General features: G+C 34.8%; 2 protein-coding genes across 2 annotated transcripts in view; both read left to right on the top strand.

Annotated features, from left to right (window-relative positions):
• LOC136819202 (protein C-mannosyl-transferase DPY19L1-like) overlaps positions 1–21215 on the top strand; it is a 73311-nt gene continuing 52096 nt past the window's right edge. The window contains exons 1-16 of the mRNA XM_067075419.1: positions 1–13; positions 9656–9802; positions 10307–10419; positions 10958–11095; positions 11889–12009; positions 12506–12599; positions 12979–13036; positions 14924–15015; positions 15245–15317; positions 15812–15838; positions 16436–16513; positions 18682–18734; positions 19223–19256; positions 19558–19614; positions 19869–19949; positions 20564–20665. Coding sequence (XP_066931520.1) covers positions 4–13; positions 9656–9802; positions 10307–10419; positions 10958–11095; positions 11889–12009; positions 12506–12599; positions 12979–13036; positions 14924–15015; positions 15245–15317; positions 15812–15838; positions 16436–16513; positions 18682–18734; positions 19223–19256; positions 19558–19614; positions 19869–19949; positions 20564–20665 — 1278 coding nt within the window. The 5' untranslated portion in view covers positions 1–3. The remainder of the gene's footprint in view (positions 14–9655; positions 9803–10306; positions 10420–10957; positions 11096–11888; positions 12010–12505; positions 12600–12978; positions 13037–14923; positions 15016–15244; positions 15318–15811; positions 15839–16435; positions 16514–18681; positions 18735–19222; positions 19257–19557; positions 19615–19868; positions 19950–20563; positions 20666–21215) is intronic.
• Positions 6572–9564, top strand: LOC136819210 (S-adenosylmethionine sensor upstream of mTORC1-like). The gene has a single exon (XM_067075431.1). The coding sequence runs from the start codon at positions 8492–8494 to the stop codon at positions 9422–9424; it is 933 nt and encodes a 310-aa protein (XP_066931532.1). The 5' UTR covers positions 6572–8491; the 3' UTR covers positions 9425–9564.

A 21215-nucleotide genomic window follows, 5' to 3' on the forward strand; every position in this document is an offset into this window, starting at 1 on the left:
AAAATGACAGAAGGTAATATACATTCTTAATAATTCTGTATTTATGTCAAAAATTTCAAAAACTAGCAGTCAGCAGTGCAGTGTAGTCCAGACCCGATCAATCGAACTTTTGTCGAACCAATCGAACAATCGAAAGGTGCCGTGCCGTGGTATAGTGGTAGTCGACCTTGGCTTCTGCAGGAGGCCAATGTTCTATTCCCACTCACGGCAGTGGTGATATGTCACATGTTCGACAACCCATTTGTTCGACAACTCACTTGTTCGACAAATTCGTAAAATTGTCGAACAAGTGGGTTGTCGAACAAATGGGCGCCCACTTGATCGACAACCCACTTGATCGACAACCCACTTGTTCGACAATCTATAGTTGTTCGACACTCACTTGTTCGACGCCCACTTGTTCGACATAAATGTCGAACAAGTGGGCGTCGAACAAGTGATCGTTCACATAATCGACAGCCCAGTTGTTCGACAGTGTAGATGGTCGACAGTTTGTATATTACCCTGTACCCTGTATTTCACATAAAATCGTAGCCTATGGTTTACCCTTTTCTGGCTCCCAGAAATTTTCTTCCGACACGGTAAAGCTCTGAAGAGAGGCCCGTATATTAGAGTTAGAAAAGTTCGAGTTAGCAATTTTCGAGTTAGCTAAATTATGACGTCATAAAAATTTAAATTATGACGTATACTCAATTCTAACTGGATTTTTCTTTTCCAAAAAAGATTTTTCGAGTTAGAATTATCTGGAATCTTTTTTTTTCGCAAAAAAAATTTTCGAGTTGGCTAACTTGGATTTTTTTTCACAAAACCTTTTTTTGAGTTAGTTAACTAGGAATTTATTTTTCGCGCACATGTTTTCAAGTTAGCTATCTTGGGAAAGATTTTCACATCTGAAAGGTTTAGATTATGGAATTTTGCAAGACTGCGTAAAGGATTTTGCAGCGAGGAGTCTGGTAACCCAGCAACCTCGTTCCCTGCGTATTATTAGCTTTTTATATGCTTACTGATAACACACCCCCTTCTCACAGCCACAGCCCCACTGGGAACCCCTCCCACTGGAAAAATTGTCCAAAATATCGTCCCCAGTGGGAAATTAACCCCGATTTTTTATTTCCCCATTGAAAATAATCAAATAATATAATGTCAGATCTTTTGTTTTATGACGTTTTGTTTTAAGAAATTCCCCCACTGAGGTCCTATAAATTAACCTTTGTCGGTCCGCCGTCCGTTCGTTCGTCCGTTCGTTCGTTCGTCCGTCTGCTGTTACCAGCTTTTCTCGAGATTGGCTCATTAGTTTTTTCTGATTTTTGGCAAAACTATGCAAAATGGCAATGCCCAAAATGTGACAGAGCCCAATTTTCGGAAAAACTTTTTTCCGGCCGAAAATGCCGGAAATATGCCGGAAAAACCATTTTCTGATTTTTTGAACAAAGATGCGCAAAACATTGCCGAGTACATTGCCGAGTACCATTTTTGAGAAAAACTTTTTTCCGGCCGAAAATACCGGAACTTTCTAAAAATTGCCGGAACAGCCGATTTTCGCCGGAAAAACGGTATTTCTTGAATTTCTCGAGCTGTACTTTATATTTTTTCATGAAATTTTGAACACTGATGCAAAATGGTAATATATAAAATGTGACAAAGCCCGATTTTTGAAAAACATAATTTTCCGGCCGAAAATACCGGAAAAATGCCAGAAAAATCGGTTTTTTGGCATTTCTCGAGATTTCATCATTAGTTTTTTATGATTTTTTGCATGCACAAAGATGCATATTAGCAATGTCCAAATCATGGCCGAGTCCGATTTTTGAGAAAAATTCTTTTCCGGTCGAAAATCCCGGAAATATTCCGGAAATCGCCATTTTTGCAGATTTTGATCAGACTTTATCCTTATATTTCGTTGCTTTTTTCATAGAAAATTATTATCAATGGCAATGCCTACCATGGTTCAATTGTCAATTAAACTGATTTTTGAAGCCGGAACTTTCTAAAAATCGCCGGAACAGCCTATTTTCGCCGGAAAAACGGTATTTCTTGAATTTCTCGAGCTGTACTTTTATTCTTTCACGAAATTGATGCAAAATGGCAATATCCGGTATAAGATATTATAATCGTCAACGGTCACTGCAGTGAACGAAGCGAAGCGACCTTTCAAATCCGTGCCTGTCTGAAGTTGAGTCCAGTGCTTTAGCATGTTACAATTTTGAAGATATTGCACTGCAGTGTAATTCTGTAACGTCAGATCTTTTGTTTATGATGCTTTTTTTAATAAGTTTCCCCACTGAGGGGGAAACTTGCTTCTATCAACACAACAGGGTATTCTTAGTCAATTAGATTAGACTAATGTAAATAAAACCTGGAATACACGGGGATGAGCTTGGTAACCCAGGTATTGGCAGGTCCAACCGTAATATTTTTTAGCTTTACGCTCAAGCTTAGTTGCACCAGTTGCACATAAAAAGTTGACTATCACTCATTCCTCTCCGATGGGAAATTGGCCAGTACATACACGAGAGGATTGGAAGAGTATTCCCGAAATAATTTTTTCCGAGTTAATAAAACCGTTTTACGAAAAATCAGACTTTTTCCGAGTTATGACCTAATATCTTGAATTTCGGAATTGGACATTCCATAACTATAAGCGTTAATGCGTCTAGCGTTAAAACTCAGAGCTAAAACTCTACACTTCGAACCTCCTTTAGAGCACTTACAAGTAGATTGCGTGGTTTTAAAACTTTCTGGGGAATTTCTCTTTTTTCTCAAATACTATGACCATGCTTGTAGGTCTATTTTTCTTCCTTTAGCTTTTCCGATTTATTTTTTTCATTTTTTAACTTGGAGATTTTGCTTCCTTTTGTTTTATCAAATGAGTGTCGAACAAGTGGGTGTCTAACAACCATACAGTCGAACAAGTGGATGTCGAACAAGTAACTGTCGAACAACTGGTCTGTCGAACAACTAAGCGATCAGTTGTTCGACAGCGCAACAGTTCGACATTTTTTAAGATTTGTCGAACAAATGCACCGTCGAACAAGTATACTGTCGAACAAGTGGGATTTCCCCACGGCAGTTCACTTGGCAAGTAAATGTTCCTTCGCCCGGGTCAACCCTAGCCTGGATATCCAGCCCGTAAACTTTTTTCTTGATTTTGATATTTCTTATGTTTACGGTCTGGTTTACCTAGATCGTCTGCATTCTTATCTGAGGATGATTATGCGGATATTCTGATTGGTTGGTCCAAGCGAATCAGAGATCTGAATGGTGGCGCGCGTATAAGAAATTATGCGAGCCGACTTGAAGTGTTCGCCTAAAGGATGGACCGCGCGGGCGCGATCAGCAAGGCGCGTACCCTGATTTTTCTTTTTCGAAGCAAATAACAATAGAATAGCTAATTATATCTCCCTTGGGTGTTTGACCACGCATCCAAATAAAAATAACAATAATGGTAGGGAAGAAGTGTGAAGATCAAAACATGGGAATTTTTAGATGTTCTGGTTGTTTTCTTTTCAATTACTTACTTAGATATTCTTGTTTTAATCTTCTTAATGACTTGGTTTAGCAATTCCAGAAGATTTTTCAAGTTTTAATTTTTTTTTCAAAATCTATCCTATCTTGTAGAGCTTTGAAAAAGAAAGAAAATGAGGGGTCATAGGCCTCCAGAGGATTAGTGGTTGTAAAGATATTCAAATTTTAGTGTCAAAAATTTGACTAAAAATGTCAAAAAAAAGGTTAGGAAAACAGCTTGGAAAAATTTGAAAAATGTGTCAAAAAAGAAAGAAAAAAAAATTTTCCAGTCATGCTTCTTAAATTTTGCATATCTCTTTTTTTAGTGTAGCTAGAGACCTCAAATTTGGAGGGAGAATTCTTTGATGGTGTTAAAATATTATTATATAAAAATATTTGTAAAATGTTTAGTATATTTATCAAAATAACGAAAGATATATCTTTTTTTGAAAAAAGAAGACATTGCACTGTTTTATTTTTGTTTTTGAAGAAAATAGCTTGGAAAAGGTTGAAATGAGTCAAAAAAGGTGGTAGGACCCATTTTCAAGGGGCCTCTGGAAATGGAGGAACAAAAACTTATGAGTAAAGAATAAGTTTTTCTGAAAGGAGAAACCCCAAATGAAAAGAAAATCCATTTCGGCAGAAATAAAAACTTTTTTTTGGGACATTCCCATGCTAAAGAAGCAAAAAAATTAAAAAAACTACATGAAAATGAAAGAACTAGAATTAGCGATTGTGATTTTTGAATTCCTCACCCTTTTTCTGATAAACATACCAAGTTTCAGCCTCCAAATACATTTTCCTCCGTTTCCAGACAAATTTTTTATTCGATAGTTGCTAATTTTTTTTCTCCCGTCGGCAAACAATTTTCAAAATGTTGCAAAACATTCGGCATTTTACCAATTTGCCGTCTAGCCCGTGTCCACAGTGTTATATACCGCTGGAAAGCTAAGATCACGGGCTTTCATTTAGTAAAAACCAGAACGCTTTAGCATACATAGAAATAAAGTTCCAAGGGTTCAAAGTTCACGGAAAAATGAAACATTTGGTTTGACGTCAACGAAAGTTGCATGACTTCTGGAGTCGCTACTTGGTTGCATCGTGTAAAGAACTAAAGGTATCTCTTTATTTTGCTTCAATTCTTCTTTTTTGTTTGCCAATTTTGTATTGCTGTTTTGGGTTGGATTTTGAAGAAAAAAATTTCTCCAAAAATCACTTTGCACTTTCTTTCTGTCTAACAGACTTTCCACCACACTGTCTATATTTTATGGTAAAGGCTGCCATTCTAAATTGATTTATCACTGCTGGGGTACCATCTTGAAATTATGCATGTCATTATGTGCATATATTTATTTGCAGCCATGGGATTCATGCAGGGAAATCTGTCAACAGGGGTTCACCTGATTTCTAGGTGAACCAAGCTCTATAATTTTAGAACTTTGTCTGGCTGAGGTAAAACTTATTTTTTCTAAAATTTTGAGCTTGGATATCCAGGCTAGGGTCAACCCATGCCATGTGAGGGGAATAGACCTTTTTTTAAAGAGGCAGCCATGTTGAATAATTATGTACTCCAGCATAAAAACAATGATACAGCCATGCATAATTTTTAAAATATGCATGATACAGTAATTATGCATGGCTGTATCATTGTTTTTATGCTGGAGTACATATATAATTATTCAACATGGCTGCCTCTTTAAAAAAAGGTCTACTGGGTAGTTAGTTCAAGGTGCTGACGGGACGCTCATTAGTAAGCGTCTATAGTTGCGAGAATAGGCCTCTAAAGCCTCCTGCAACTCAACCAAATAGAAAATAGAAATAGAAATCAAATTTTAGAATCTAGTGACTATAGTGCAGGTAGAGCAACCGGCTACCGTGCGCAAAGTTTTGGGTTCAACCCAGCTGGGTCATAGCAAAGATTTCCAAAATGGTACTTAATGCCTTTCTGCTTGATGCTCAGCAACTAAGAGAAGGATCAAGGGTTTTAAGCAGTCCTTCACAGATTGCCATAGCCTGGATATCCAGACCGTAAACTATTTCACCGTCTGGTTTTTTAAGATCATGTTTCTGGTTTACGGTCTGGTCCAACTAACTCGTCTGCAGGGATATTTGTCCCTGCATATGGGAGTGCATCTGATTGGCCAATACGTGGCCCAGTCACTGATCAGAATTTCCGTGGGATTTTGTATGTTTTTCTATGCGTGTGCATAATTTATGGAAAAAGCTGACCTCGCAAAAAAAGATAAACAAATGAAAATGAAAACGCAGGTTCATTTCTAAACGAAATGGCCGCTGGAAATGAGCCTTCATAAATGTGGATGATGTTTTGATGTAGTTTAAAGTAGTTTTGAAAGTTTGTAAAAGAGCTTTTATAGTAAGTTAATTATGTGTGTCTGCCTGGGTTATCTGCCTGATATTCTGTCAACAAGGGTTTACTCACAGGCACTATCAAACAAACTGTACCCAACTTTTTTAGTTGCACCAAACTCTAAGATTTTATTGTATGATGAGGTAAGAGTTTTTTTCTAAAATTTTGAGTCTAGATACCCAGGCAAAGTGTGCCATAGAGTGCCACTCAACGTCCTTACAAAAGTTGTCTTTTTTTATTTCCCAAGCATTCGTCTCAAGCGTTCACTTCCACAATAATTTATGTAGTTGCTATTTCTGTCAGTCCACAGTCAGGTTCAACATATACCTTATTGGTATATATTTTCGCGTGTTACAAATTTTCGCGAATCGCGAAATTTTTTCGAAAAAACGTGTTTCGCGTGTATTAAATTTCGCGATTGCCGACTTCTGGAAAATTTTCGCGTGTATTAAATTTCGCGATTCACTAAACTAGGTATTTTCAGAAAGTGGGAATATAAAGCAAGAAAAAGACTGATTTTTCTTGAAACACAACGTTTTTGATGTAAAAATGCTAACAAAATACTAAGAAAAATTTTTCGCGTGTATTTAATTTCGCGATTTTGTAATTTTGAAAAATTTAAACAGTATCAAATTTCGCGAAAATTGGCCAAAAAACTCGCGAAATTAAGTACCCGCGAAAATTTGTAACACGCGAAAATATATACCAATAAGGTATAAGCATGTTTTTATTCACGTGGCCGAAGTGCCTACTAAAACAATCCGGGGGTAAGTGGCGAAGCAACATAGCAGATTATTCGTAAAGTAAAGAAATATCTTTTTGCATTGACAATCAAATATAACATATTACATTATCATTTCCTTAATTCAAAAATCAAAAATTCATTTTGCAATCGCGAAAAAATAAAAAGATGAATTAATATTATATATATACATAATAAAACGCCCCCATCTTTTACTCTCATCTAATTTCCGATCTCGAGACGTGCAAAACGCCTGTCCGCCTGAAAACTATGAATTTATAATAATTATAAAAGACAAAAAGTTTGATACTTCATTAGTGAAATAATCAATAAATTCCTAGTTTCAATTTTCAGTGGCACTGTTCGTACAGGTTCGTAGACTAGTCGGAATGTACCTTCTTTTACTCGTGGGATTTATGGTAACTTTTCATCTTTGTTATTTTCAAAATAAAGCACAACCGACAAAAAATGAAGCTTCAAAAAGTTACTTATTTCCAGTCAGTAAACAATTCTGACAATTAACAAAATTGATATGCTGATGATTTTTTAGGTCAGGCAAATGTCTTGTATCAGGGGTTCTAGTCTTGACCCCTAAGCCTACGCGAGATTGAAGGGTTTGGTTAAACAAGACAAAACTTGAAAAAAGCTGGTGTTTTGAAGTGCTTCCGTATGATCGAAATATCGCTCGAAATCGAAATTGTGACGCACTGTTAAGTGGAGGGAGAAAGAGTGGCACCCTCCCCTACCTTCGGCTAGATACTGTGAGATCGGGTAACTTGCATCAGTGGAGGCTAACATGCATAGACCTCAAATATTAAAATACAAAGTTTTGAAAAAAGAATTTACCTATGAAATTTTAGCCAATACGTTAAGGATTTCCTTAACGTATTTCTAAGATAATTTCTAAGAGTTGGGTTCATTATCAACATGATTAGCTAGCATAGCTAGCATGATTTTTATCTGGTGTGATTGAAATCTGAATTGCTAAAAAAATGAGAAAAATTGACCAAATAAAATTGCAAACTTTTCTTCTTTTTATTATTATTAAGAAGCCAATGACTTTATTGTCTAAATAAGAAAGTTATATTTCTTTTGGATACACAATTGAAAAATAATATTATATATAAGTAACACAGCCAAAATGCATTTTGATACATTCACCATTCATTTCATGTACAGTATTCAAACGTGAGGTGAATTGCTTCAAAGCCTTATGAATTTATTTCACATTACTTTTTGCTTAATTTTTCTTCCAAAAAGTGTTGAACTAGGTTCGACCTATGAGACAGGGCACTGTCTTGGATGAAAAGACTTTTTTGATAGGTCGATTTTCAAAAATTTCGAGCACTTTCTTACTGTATTTATTGAATTAAGGATAACTTTTGATCTAATGAATCGAATTTAATAAATGACCCATTAAAATTTAAGTTCTATCTTTCTTCTTCCCAATGAAATAGGAATAGTTCTTTTAAGATTTTTAGATTTCTAGAAAATTAGTTTTAAAGAGAAAACTTTTTTGTGACACACCCGGTATTTTGTTGTGACCATAAATTTTATCATATACGTGTCATTATTAAATATTTCATCCAGTTTCATCAGTTCATGTTCCAGCATTGTACATTTCATCATCATACGTTTAACATTAAACATTTTAACATCATTTGTTATCTCATTATGCACTTTAACATTTTACCTTCAACAATACCCTTGTCTTTGTGACCCATTGCGATCCACTCCATTGGCCACTAGATTGAAAAATCCTTCCAAAGATTGCCCATTTTTTACACCACCACAAGATGAATAAGCACACTTAACCTTCCTCCTGACCTTACCCCTGATTTTGTTCCTTAATTCTTTGGTTGTTTTTAGTATTCATAATGTCTGATCATGCTAATGTTGTAAAAAATCTGCACAAAAGTTTGAGAAATGAATTCAAACATGGAATATCTGAAGATGAAATTTGGGATAAACACATCCAGAATAAAGAATCCCTCCAAAATTATGCAGAATCGATGTGTTCGTTGGCAAAGAATTCATGGAGAATGGATAATAATAATAGAATCAAATGGTGTTTAGCAACGATTTCATATTATTATGAAGGTGGTCTACTCAAAGTCTTGAGAAAAGAATTAAAAACAAAGAAGTTTGAAGATTTACGAAGTAATAATATTGAAGAGTCTCCTGAGGAGCACCAAAGGATTAATTTTGAGATTGAAAATACAGTTTTTGAAATTGAAGACACAAAGAAATTACTACTAGATGTTGGGAGTTGTTATAATCCTTTCGGAGAAACTGTAGAATACACCAGTATTGCAATCGATATTGCACCTGCCAATGAGGATGTCATATTTTGTGATTTCTTGAATTTGAATTTTTCTGCTGTGAATGAAGCATACACTCAGATAGATGACATTAAAACAAATTTAAAGTCTGGAAGTCTGTTGACAAATACTTTCAATGTTGTTGTTTTTTCTTTGTTACTGTCATATTTCCCATCTCCCAAACAGAGGCTCAAGTGTTGCGTGAATGCCTCCTATGCATTGAAAATTAATGGACTCATATTAATTATAACACCTGATTCCTCACATCAAAACAGGCACCAAGGTATGATGAAGTCCTGGAAAAATGCATTAGAGGAAATCGGTTTTGTGCGCTTCAAATACGAAAAACTTGAACATTTACATTGTATGGCATACAGGAAAGTGAAAGAGTCGGCTATTACTGAATCTTTGATGGATGCTTTATCAGGATCGTTCTACATACCACAAGATTTTCAAGAAGTTGATAATGAGAGTCAGTTGCAGAATTAAAGCTAAAGACAATGGTTTTTTCTAGTCTAGACTTTATATGAATATTATATGTCAATTTTAATTTTGTATGAAATTATTATTAAACAAATTATTGTGATGATTTTTTAAATTTTATTAAATAAAAAGCACCTTATGAATCAAAGACCTTACTTAATCTTGTCTAAGGTTTTTACTCTGTTTATGATGTGTGGCGTTTGATTTTATAATATTGTCTTTTTTCTCTACTTTTAGAAAATAAAATCTCAATAATGGGGAAGGGAAGAAATGCAAAAAGTCTTCCAAAATCAAGAAGTCATGACAAGAAAAATGACAAGAGCTCAAGCATCGATATTTCATCCCTTGGAATTGATAAATACAAGATATTTGTCCTTATTTTAGGTAAACTTGTCTATCAAAAACTTTATCGGGGGAAATAACCAAGTGACAACAGTCCTTAGAATTCAAGTTGAAAACCTGAAATGCATTCGGACTATAGAGCTAGCCTAAAATGTTAAAAAGAAGCTGCAGTTTCTGCCGACCATGACCAATTTTTAAGATGCGAGAACTGCACAAATAAATTTGAATAAAACTCTTTATTTGAACTCAGAATTCTCTTTTCAAAGGATTAAAATATGGTGTTCTTTGAGAACCGTAGAAATATTGTTACATTCATTCTATTTTCAAGATTTCAGAAGAAGCGTCGTCATGCTTTTCAAAATTCGACCTTCACTACAAGAGGTCATCATCAGAGTGTAAAAACCTATCAACAACAAAAAAGATTTTAAAAACAAATTCATAATTAGATAATAAATTTACAATAAAAAAAAACAATGTTAAAAACAATAGAAAAGATATAGCTTGGTCGAGCATTATATCATTGACCATTTTGTCATTCCATTTCAGCTGCAATCATTGGCTATCTACATAGTCAACATGTTTATGGGATGTTTGAACAACAAAGATTCTTCTCACATCTCTCAACACTTGAAAGAGAACTCTCTTTCAGAACTGAAATGGTAGGAATCTCCGGACAGTGTTTCAACTTTTGTGTCCCTGCAAGCAATAAGATCAGCCGATCCTTAAAAAGGCAAATTTTTGGCTGATATGGACCAGTCCTGGCCGATTTTGGCCGATCCATGCTGAACCATGTTCTTAAATCTTTTCTCTAAACAAAGGCCGATCTAGACCACTCCGAATCGACACATTTGTTCATTTTCATGGTAATATTTCTCAATTTTGGTACTGTGAACTAGAACGTTTTTCTGAAAATCAGATTGATATTTCCACTGAGGTTACCTTAAAATCAAGATTTATGTATATATTTTTGATGATCATGAAAAGGTAATGTAAACAATTCTACTCTTAATTAGTACTCTAATTTTAATAAGATACTAAGATTTTTCTTATTAAAATTCTTAATGAAGACTACCTTTTTCCCACCCCAAACAATTTGATCAGAACTAACTAACATGTAAAAATCTGTTTAATAAACCAACGTAGTAAGGTCATTGAAGAAACACTGAGCACTTCTTCATAAGTTTTTTTCTTTTTCAGGGACTTTATTATTCTTACTACAAAACAATGGCTGAAGCACCCTCTCTATATGATGGATTACATGATCTTGTTAGATGTAATATCACGGAATACCCAGATAAAGTTAATGTTCTGCGTAGATTCAACCTTTATCCTGAGGTAAATTATCTGCCTTTGATACGATCATTATTACCAGGCCATAAAACATTGATTAGGTCCATGTTTAATGTTTTTCATTGATTGTCAGCAAGTTTTATTGACTGTTAAATACAAATTATTGTCGAAAAATATTTAACATAACATTGAGTTTCAATAATTCCCTTTTTTAAAGTCAATGTTTTGTATTGACTGTCAATTATTTTGTTGTCAGCGCTGTCAATATAAGTAATGAACAGTCAATGCAAAAAATTGACTGTTAACACACAATTTACAGTGTTATTGTTGACGTATCACTACTAGATCAAAAAACATTGATTAGGCCCCTGCTCAATGATTTTCATTGACTGTCAGCAAGTTTTTCATTGAGTGTCAGCAAGTTTTTTTGACCTGTTGAATACAAATTATTGACAAAAAATATTTTGCATTGACTGTCAATCAATTTTCTTGAAAACTAAAAGAATATATTGACCGTACATGTTCTCTGACAATTTCGTTATTTTTTGCCACAATTATACGTTTCCTTGAGGGTCTCAGCGTTCAGAAAAAAAGAACTTAACTTTTGTCCCACTGAAAAAAAAAAGCCCAAAGCACTAACACACTAAGAATTTCTTGGAAATCGATTATTGGATTATTTGATACATTGAAATTCAAATCATGGTAAAAGGTGATCAACTTTTCTTAAGTTTTTGATTATTGTGTTTATTTTTTGTGTCAAATAATAAGGTTACATGAGCATGGTTAGGTTCTGTGCTCTACATTTTTAAACTAATTTGATGAAATTATTCGTTTTTAGGTTTTCCTTGGTATGGCATACAGAGCTTACAACTATGTGAGCAGTGTTATGAATTGGGAAACAAAGAAATGTTATAGTATCAATCGAGGACAAGGGCTATCACCTGTTGAAAGCTGTGTTGGTAAGTACTGCGTTTAGAAAATAAAATAATCTCTGCAAAAAAATTCCAATATGGTAAACATTATCCATTGCTATCCAGACAGCTGTTCCGTTATAAAAAAAGTAACATTATCGACCTAATATACTTCCTTTACTTTATCGAAAACAAAAGTATGGTGTGTTGATATGTTTTCCTCGTTTTCTCCACCATATGCTGTAATTAAGGTACCTTAAGGGAAGAAATTTTTGCAGAATTTAATTTCGCAGTTAAGAAGAATTTTTGTTTAAAATATGGCTTATTTTGCCCCAAAAACACCAATTCTAGACTGAGGTGATTTTTTAAATCATGAGAATAATTCTTGTTTCGGGGAATTAAATTTCACGGATTTGTCAAAAAAACGCAAAATTAAATTCCACAAATATTTGATCCGCAAAAATTTGTTCCGCAAAAATTCTTCCCTTAAGGTATAAGAGCTCCAACCCATCATCGTTGTCTTTGTTCTTTTCATTTTCTTCAGGTTTGGGTGATATCGCTCATTTTTATGTTTTCCCAATCTTTGGACTTGCTGGATTTCAAATGGCTGTTATTTTCATTCTTGGATGTTATGTAGGGTGAGAAATGTTTTTTACAACTTTCTGTCATAATCAATGAATTGGGGGCTTTCTCTAAAAAAATTTTTCTTTAAGTTCATGTGTCAACTAAAGGCTTTGAAAAAGAAATTGATTTGTTACCAATGTTTTCTTGTCATCTAAGAACATCCCTTGTGATTGAAGTGGTCAAGGTACATTTTCCATTTCGAGTATTAGGAATTACATTTTCAAATTAGCAGGTTTGTTACAGGGCTCTGATAATACTCAATATTGAAAAAGGACGGGTAAAAAATTGACGTACTGTACTTAAAAAAAGCAGGAAAAATTGCATTATTTAATTCAAAAACGAGAAAGTGTGAAGAAAATGAGAAATGATAAACCAAATCTTTTTTTATTTCAGTGGTAACATTTTGGGTGGTGTTTTATCTGTATCTTCATTCTTCTTCAATCATGGTGAGGTAAGCAAAACGTGAAGAATTCCAAAAAAAACTCTCTGTTAAAATTCATAATGTGAAGAAACCTATCTTAAAAGGGGGAGGTAGTCTTTATAGCAGGGAACAGGGATTTATAATGGGGTGTTTCAGTCAAAGTAGGACCACATGAGAAATGGTGGGGTATAAAATTTTTGCCTTCAAAAGTAATGTATCATATTCTATATTATTGGTCGAATAGTTTGGTGTTTTCTTTTGAGGAATTCGAAATATAATGGGAAGATGTTTTCCATCAGCGCTATTTTACAACCTTTTACTTTAAAAATTATTCTGTTGCCCGCTTATAACCAGTCACTGTAAAGGAAAATGATTATATAATACTATATTATAACAATAGCGTTCAGTTTGAGGCAGAATTGATGACAACAAAATTCGAATCTTTAATGGCTTACTTAATGACCGCTATATGGATAATAATACTATATAATCTTGGTTAACGAAAATACTTATAAAATTTTAGGGTCGTTTTTAAATCCATCGACTAATTTGAAAAATTGATTGATCTGACTAAAACCACAAGTATAAAGCTTTTACAATTACATAGTGCCCCCCCCCCCCCTTTATAAAGGGGGGGGTTCTGATTTTGGCCCTTTTTTTAAAGTATGTGGGAAAATGAAAAATTTGAAATTTGCTGGGGGAAAATAAAGAGGGGGGAAAACCATAAATTTAGGAGATTTTGACTGGGGGAACTTCACTGATCTCAAGGTGATCTTGTTGCAAAACCTGTTTAAGCAATAAAATCAGCAAATCTTTTGGGATAAACCAACTTTTCATTACAATTTCATTTTTCCAGCACTTTCAAGGCTATTTTTTCAAGCTTTCCAGAATTTCAAACTTGATTTAAGGCATTTTTATGTTAACCATATGGGGAACCGCAAAATCTTAAAATAGCTGGGGGAATTCAAAAAAGAGGGGGGAACCGAAAAATTTTGAAATATGGTGGGGGAAATAACAGAGGGGGGAATGGAGAAAAATTTTGATTTTTAGTGGGGGGAACCAACCCAGGAGGACACTATGAATTATTCCCACTGGAACTCAACTGAATAGGTTAGATATCAGTGATCGAATAAATCCTTAAAAGTGTAATATTATTCTTGTATTTAGATAACCCGGGGGGCACTCATATGGGCCAACCCAACCCTTTCAACGTAAATTGAAAATTTAGTATATTGTAACTTTTGAAATTTGGTACAGTGGTTCAATGGTTTTACAAGTTTTGAGTTTGAGAAGAATCACTTTTGAAACAGTCCAGTAGATAGTACAAAGCCACTTCATGCCAATCTGCCGTATTATCTTTCGATTATGATATGGGAATTTTATAGTTAAGAACCGATGGCCAGGTGGTCAATTGTCTGTACACAGACCCAGTATCTACAGCTACTTTCAAAATTCATTGCCGTAGAGGGTCGGTCTGTTGTCATTGCCTTTTCTCATTTGAGATTTTTCAAACCGACCGCTGCGATGGAGTGTTGGTGTGAGAAAGGAGATGACGAGAGAAGTTTTGCTATTATAAATCATACTTTTTCGCAGATGTCTCCGTACGGGAGTTTTTTTTTAACAAACAGACAATGCACAAAGAGTGTACTACGAAGCGATAAACTTGAGATACACTCTGGTATAGAGTTGGTGTTCAAACACGTCAGCGTCTCATAGCAGTGGTTCGTGGTTCGGATCACCGCTCCTTCCAATATGTTCCGTTCAGTTTTTAGATGGCCGAGTCGGCTGGCCGTGGACCTGGTGAAAACACTTGGCAGACTGTTTAAAGATTCCTGGATTACCGGGCTTTACACATAAAAAATCGACTTTATGCACAATTTTAATGACTTTGAAGTTCACCTTTTTTCTTGTCTACAGGCAACAAGAGTTATGTGGACGCCACCTCTTCGTGAAAGCTTTTCATTTCCTTTCCTGATGGTTCAAATGTTAACAGTTGTACACATCTTAAAGTAAGTTGCTTCTTTTCATTCTTAAATACAACAGTTGACTCTCTCAAATTCGATCTTCAAGGGACAAATATTTTCTTCGAATCAAAATATACAAATGCAGCCTTTCTAATTCAGATTTACTTGCTTCGGAAAAAAATAGAATGACTGAAATATGTAGACATTAAAACACTGTGATCGCGACGAGACAAAAAAACTACTCATAATTATTCAATCTTTTTATTTATTACAGAGTACACAAACCAAGCGTATTCCATAGCATTTTATTGGCAATTACTACAGTCTTATTCATGTTGCCGTGGCAGGTATGTCTCTTCTTCAGTATTTCTATCCCTCGTAAATGTCATGACATTGTCATTAGCTGTCAACTTTCACTAAAACGCAGGAGGGGGGATATTTCAGCGAAATTCGACTTGATCTGAAGTTTTTTGGGGAAATCGAAGATTTTTTTGTGCGGGAGATGTTGGAGAAAATCTTGGAAATGCGGTTTGGCGATTTTTTTTTTCACGTAAGGGAATCGTTGGCATTGTCCCAGCGCAAGCGCAATGATTCTTTCTTTTTTTAAACCTTAGAGACCTCAGGTATATATTGGTCGGATATTATCCATAATAGGATGATGTACTTTGATTATTGAGATTACTTCTGAGCTTTGCTTGCTGATGATCTGATGGCGCTCCAGTAAACTTCCCAGCGCTATCTAGTGACCCCCTGTCTTCGGATCATATGAGTCGATTGTCATTGAATCCTAATTGCATCAGATTTTTTCAATTCATATTCTCCAATTTCTCTTATGTTTTAGTTCGCTCAGTTTGCCCTCCTGACTCAAGTAAGTATAATAGATATCAAGAACACAAAGTTTTTTAACGATTACTTGATATTTTTCCTGTATTACTGTTCAATTATATAAAGTCAACGAGCCCCCCCCCCCAATCCACCCTTCAAATCACGCATTCACACAATCACGCAAAAGAATCACGTTATCGCGACTTAGATTTCCTTTCTATCCTGATCACGGTTGATCACGTTGGTTCCTCCGATCACGCAATCACGCATTTAAAAAAATCACGAAATCACGAAATCACGAACTCGAAAAAATGCATATCACGCCATCACGAAAACCACTAGGGGGAAGCCTCGTCAACTCTCTCTCTCTAATTTTAATCATTGTATAATTCGAACTAAACATTCGTGCCCTTAGCTGGAAAGTAGTGTAAAACACTTTTATTATTCGAACTAAAGAGAGGCAACTGTTGTAGGGGAAATTCAAACTCACAGCCCAAACCATACTATTCAATTTGCCAACAGTTTGTAGAAATCATAGCATGAACTTCCAGGCTAGGATTGAGGTTTTCTCTACGATTTCATAAGTTTCTAAGTGTTCGTGTATCCATGTGTGTTTCAATTCGATCTCTTTCTATTTCAGGTTTGTTCGTTATTTGCATTGTACATTCTCAAGTTCATTGATTCTAAAAGAATGCTTGTATTCCTCAACGGTTTACTGGTAAGTGAATTTCTGTTAAATTCTTGTGTATCTAGATCAAAAATATCTATTAAGAATAGGAAAGATCGATTACTGTACCATAGTATCCTATTGGGACACAGCCCCCTCCTCCAGGTATTTTACCCTAAGCCAAAAATATAAAAAATACGGCCGAGCAACCCTCCACCTAGCTGGGAGACTCGTCTACTCTGTTTGTGTGGTTTCGAAGTATAGCATTTAGTTCAAACGAATAATAATATAGAAATAACAGAGTAGCCGGGTATTTTTGTAGATGCCAAATCTGGTCGCAGAATTTTATTCGCTGTTAAACAATTGTTGAAATCACGTGATATTATTGTTTTGATTGGAAGTGCGCGAATCTGATTGGCTAACCTTATCAACGGCTTTTTTGGCACAAAATTCAAACCAAATGTAAACAAATTCAAACTGGGTCAAAAATACCATACTCTCAATGAGTAGCTTCTGATGGGGTTTTTGCTTATGTGGTGTAAGTTTGAATAGAGAGTATGGATCTCCAGACTACCCTCCACCCCCCTTTTTGGACCTGCCTCAAGGTAGTCCTTTAAATTAACCCTTGTCCGTTCGTCCGTTCGTCCGTCCGTTCGTTCGTCTGTTGCCAGCTTTTCTCGGGATCGGCTCATTAGTTTTTTCTAATTTTTTGCACAATGATGTAAAATGGCAATACCCAAAATGTGACGGAGCCCGATTTTCGAAATAAAATTTTTTCCGGTCGCCAGGTCCGGAAATGTCCCGGAAAAAGCGGTTTTTTGGGATTTTCTCGAGATTTCATCATTAGTTTTTTCTGATTTTTTGCTCAAAAATGCGTATTAACAATGCCCAAAACATGGCCTAGTCCAATTCTTGAGAAAAAAAATTTTCCGGCCGGAAATCGCCGTTTTTCTGGATTTTCATTGGATTTTTTCCATATAATTGGTTGTTTTTTTCATTCAAAAACATTATTAATAGCAATACCCACCATTAAGCATGTTTCAATTTTCAATAAAATTGATTTTTGAAGCCGGAACTTTCTAAAAATCGCCGGAACAGCCGATTTTCGCCGGAAAAACGGTTTTTCTTGAATTTCTTGAGCTGTACTTTATATTTTTTCATGAAATTTTGCACACTGATGCAAAATGTCAATACCTAAATTGTGAGAGAGCCCGATTTTCGAAAAAAAATTCAATTCCTGCCGAAAATGCCGGAAATATGCCGGAAAAACTGGTTTTTTGGCATTTTCTCGAGATTTTATCATTAGTTTTTTCTGATTTTTTGCTCAAAGAATCGTATTAACAATGCCCAAAACATGACCTAGTCCGACTCTTGAGAAAAATATTTTCCGGCCGAAAATGCCGGAAATATGCCAGAAATCGCCGTTTTTCTGGATTTTCATTGGACTTTTTCCATATAATTGGTTATTTTTTCATTCAAAAACATTATTAATAGCAATGCCCACCATTAAGCATGTTTCAATTTTCAATAAAATTGATTTTTGAAGCCGGAACTAATTTAAAAGTCGCCGGAACAACCTATTTTCGCCGGAAAGACAGTATTTCTTGAATTTCTCGAGCTGTACTTTATATTTGTTTATGAAATTTTGCACACTGATGCAATATGACAATACCTAAAATGTGACAGAGCCCGATTTTCGAAAAAAAAATTTTTGTCGGAAAAATCGGTTTTTTGATATTTTCTCGAATTTTCATTTTTATTTTTTTCTGATTTTTTGCAGAAAGATGCGTATTCGCAATGCTCAAAACATGGCCGAGTTGTATTTTTGAGAAAAATTTTTTTCCGGTTTAGTTTACTTATATTTCTATGCTTTTCACACAAAAACATTATTCATAACAATGCTCATTATCAAGCATGATTCAATTGTCAATAAAACTGATTTTTGCGACCAGAACTTCCTATTTATTATTTTCCTACAACCCTTCCCTCTCCCCCCATCAACAATCAATGATGAATTTACTTTGTTGTGTATTTTCGCTAAACGCTATATTTTCTGACTGATTTTTTTCATTTTTCTTTTCGCATTGCTATCTAACTTTAATCATCAGGTAGGTCCATTCAGCATATTGCTTGTTAGAATTATACTAGCCCCCCCCCCCAACCTGTAAAAGGGGAATGTATAACTTTATTAATTGTTTTACCTCTCCATACGTTTATAGATTGGACATGCTGTCAATTTCGTTGCTCAGTTCGCTAACACGTTACTTCTCAGGTACAAGCTTTTCCAATTCTTGAATTGTTTACATCCACTCTCTAGAGTTATATAGCTTCTGAAGTAATTCTCAGCCAATCAGAACTTATAGCCCGTCCATTTGAATAACCGTTAACGATTTTTACAAACATTTATCCACCATCAAGAACAACGAAAATTATGTTTTTCTGTGAAAAACCAAATATTCAATGACATTATCCAATTGGACGGACACTACCTCAGGGGAACTTTTTTTTAACTACACTGATGGTTGGGACGGTTAAACCTAGGGCTGAGTTCACTAAGCGGTACAATAGACCAACGAATGTGCACTTCACATCACAGGCCCAAGTCGAAAATTAATAGTTTCTAAAGCCAGGAAAAGACAAGTTTAGGAACTATTCATTTTATGTCCCCAAAAAAAACAGGTCATAGATTTAGTTGGCTGTTGTTCCATCTGTCTATCCTTAACGGAAATTGCTGATTCTAAATTTGTTTTTTGTTTTTAGTTCTTTCTTTATGGCTGCCATGATTGCAATTTTGGTATGACATATAGATTTTATTTGTTTACAAAAATCTTTTTGCCTTTTGTGAATTTTGAAGAGATGGTAGGTAGCACTTTGGCAACTTGTTGAAATTTCATCATTTATTGCATTTCTTCTATTTTTCATTAAAAATGGGAATTGCGATATAGACCTTACCCTTACATGAGACGCCATTGCATATCAACGTGACTTCGAGGGGATCTATAATGAATTACCATAAGATCTTAATCAGAAAATAATACAATCGCATGAAAATATTATCATTGAAATGTGATTTGAAATCTATTATCTCTTTATAGATTGTTGTCAAATTGGAGTCTACTATTGAAAAATTACCAAATAGAGTTTTGATTTGGGTAAGGAATATCAATCTTCGTATGTATACGATACATCGAATAACTTTCATTTATAAGTAAGAAAAGGTGCTACAATTAGGCGGTACTCAAAAAGGCTGACTGAGACATTTGAAATGGGCCTAGGCTACGTCATATCTTCCTTCGTTTTGAGCGTAAAACTCCGTAAGACCTAAAAGCCTGGAGCTGTCTATGTGTAGACTAAAATTGGCCACCCTTTTGGAAAGGAATACCATATATATTTTTTTACTTTTTAGCTCGTTCAAGGGATATCTTTCATCGTTCTATCAGTAGCTATCAAAATTGCAATTGCCATTGTCTTTCAAATCAAAGATGACGTAAGAATATTCTCTTTCTCTGACCAAATATAAATTCGCAGAAAATCCACTCGTGGAAAATTGATTCTCGGAAAAGTTATTTCTTTGACCATTTCCGTGCTGCTGTCGGTATATTTTTTGCTGGTGTCGGCATTTGCGGATAAGAGAGATCTGGCAAATAGGTCGAACCTTATTTTTTCCGTGGCAAATAGGTCAAACCCTTAAAAAATACGAACAGCAGTTAAAGGGGTTGAATTTTATCTTTCACCAGAATTCCTTGTTATTGATAAGGCATTCGTTAAAGGGTGCAAATTTTATGTACTTTATTTTACGAAAAGACACATATCTTATTTATCTCACTTAAAGGTTTTCTCCCTAGTCAGTAAAATCAGAGCTTAAAACCGTCCATTAATTTGATTTGAAGGACGTCCTTGAAAAGGGAACCCTACCGTTCTGGTTATGTTGCAATTAATATAAAAACATAACATTTTGGAGCAAAAAAAAAACATTGTAAGAATATTCAACGCATATACGCGCTCTAGAAAATTTTCACGGAACCAGGGAATAAATTTTTTTTGAGGCCTTTTAAGATTCTAAAAGACTTGACCCTAATATTTCCGCTTTCTGCATTTTAGGCTCACATCTTCGACATCCTGAAATCGAAGTTCACAGATTATAAGGATTTCCACACTCAATTATATGTCTGTGCTCCTGAATTTGATTTCATTGGATGGGAGGTACGTTTATATTCTGTCTCTTTCTTCTAAACATTGGTTATATGTATTTATGATTTTTACGAGTATCTTAGAATCAGTATAATATTCCAAATGGATAAGGGCTTAAAAATTAGGTAAACTAAAACTAAGATGCTTGCCGCAAATTTGAATGGTTTTGTAAATACTTGCGTATAAAAATTGTACTGGAGTAAAGTTTTTAAACCAATTCCGTCGGTAGACAGTAAATTTTTCAAAGCAGTAATCAGGCTAAAATTTGCCAACACTATCAATGGAACGTAGAACGAAATCGAATCACAATCAAATATTCAAATATTAACCATTCACCTCTGGAGGATTTCCGTCTTATAGAACTTTAAAAGACAGGAATTTCCGTCTCAAAATTCTGCAAAATCGCCTAAGAATCTAAAAATCCATTATGCGCATGAAACGAAAAACTTTGATTTGTTTAATATGTTTTATTTTAATATTCGGCATGTCGATCAAGTTTTAGTACGTAAAAGTCTATATCCACACTGTATTAATCGAACGTATAACGCAATCGAATCACAAT

Source organism: Clytia hemisphaerica, unplaced genomic scaffold (genome assembly GCF_902728285.1).
Source record: "Clytia hemisphaerica strain Z4C2 unplaced genomic scaffold, Clytia hemisphaerica genome assembly, whole genome shotgun sequence".
Classification (NCBI taxonomy): domain Eukaryota; kingdom Metazoa; phylum Cnidaria; class Hydrozoa; order Leptothecata; family Clytiidae; genus Clytia; species Clytia hemisphaerica.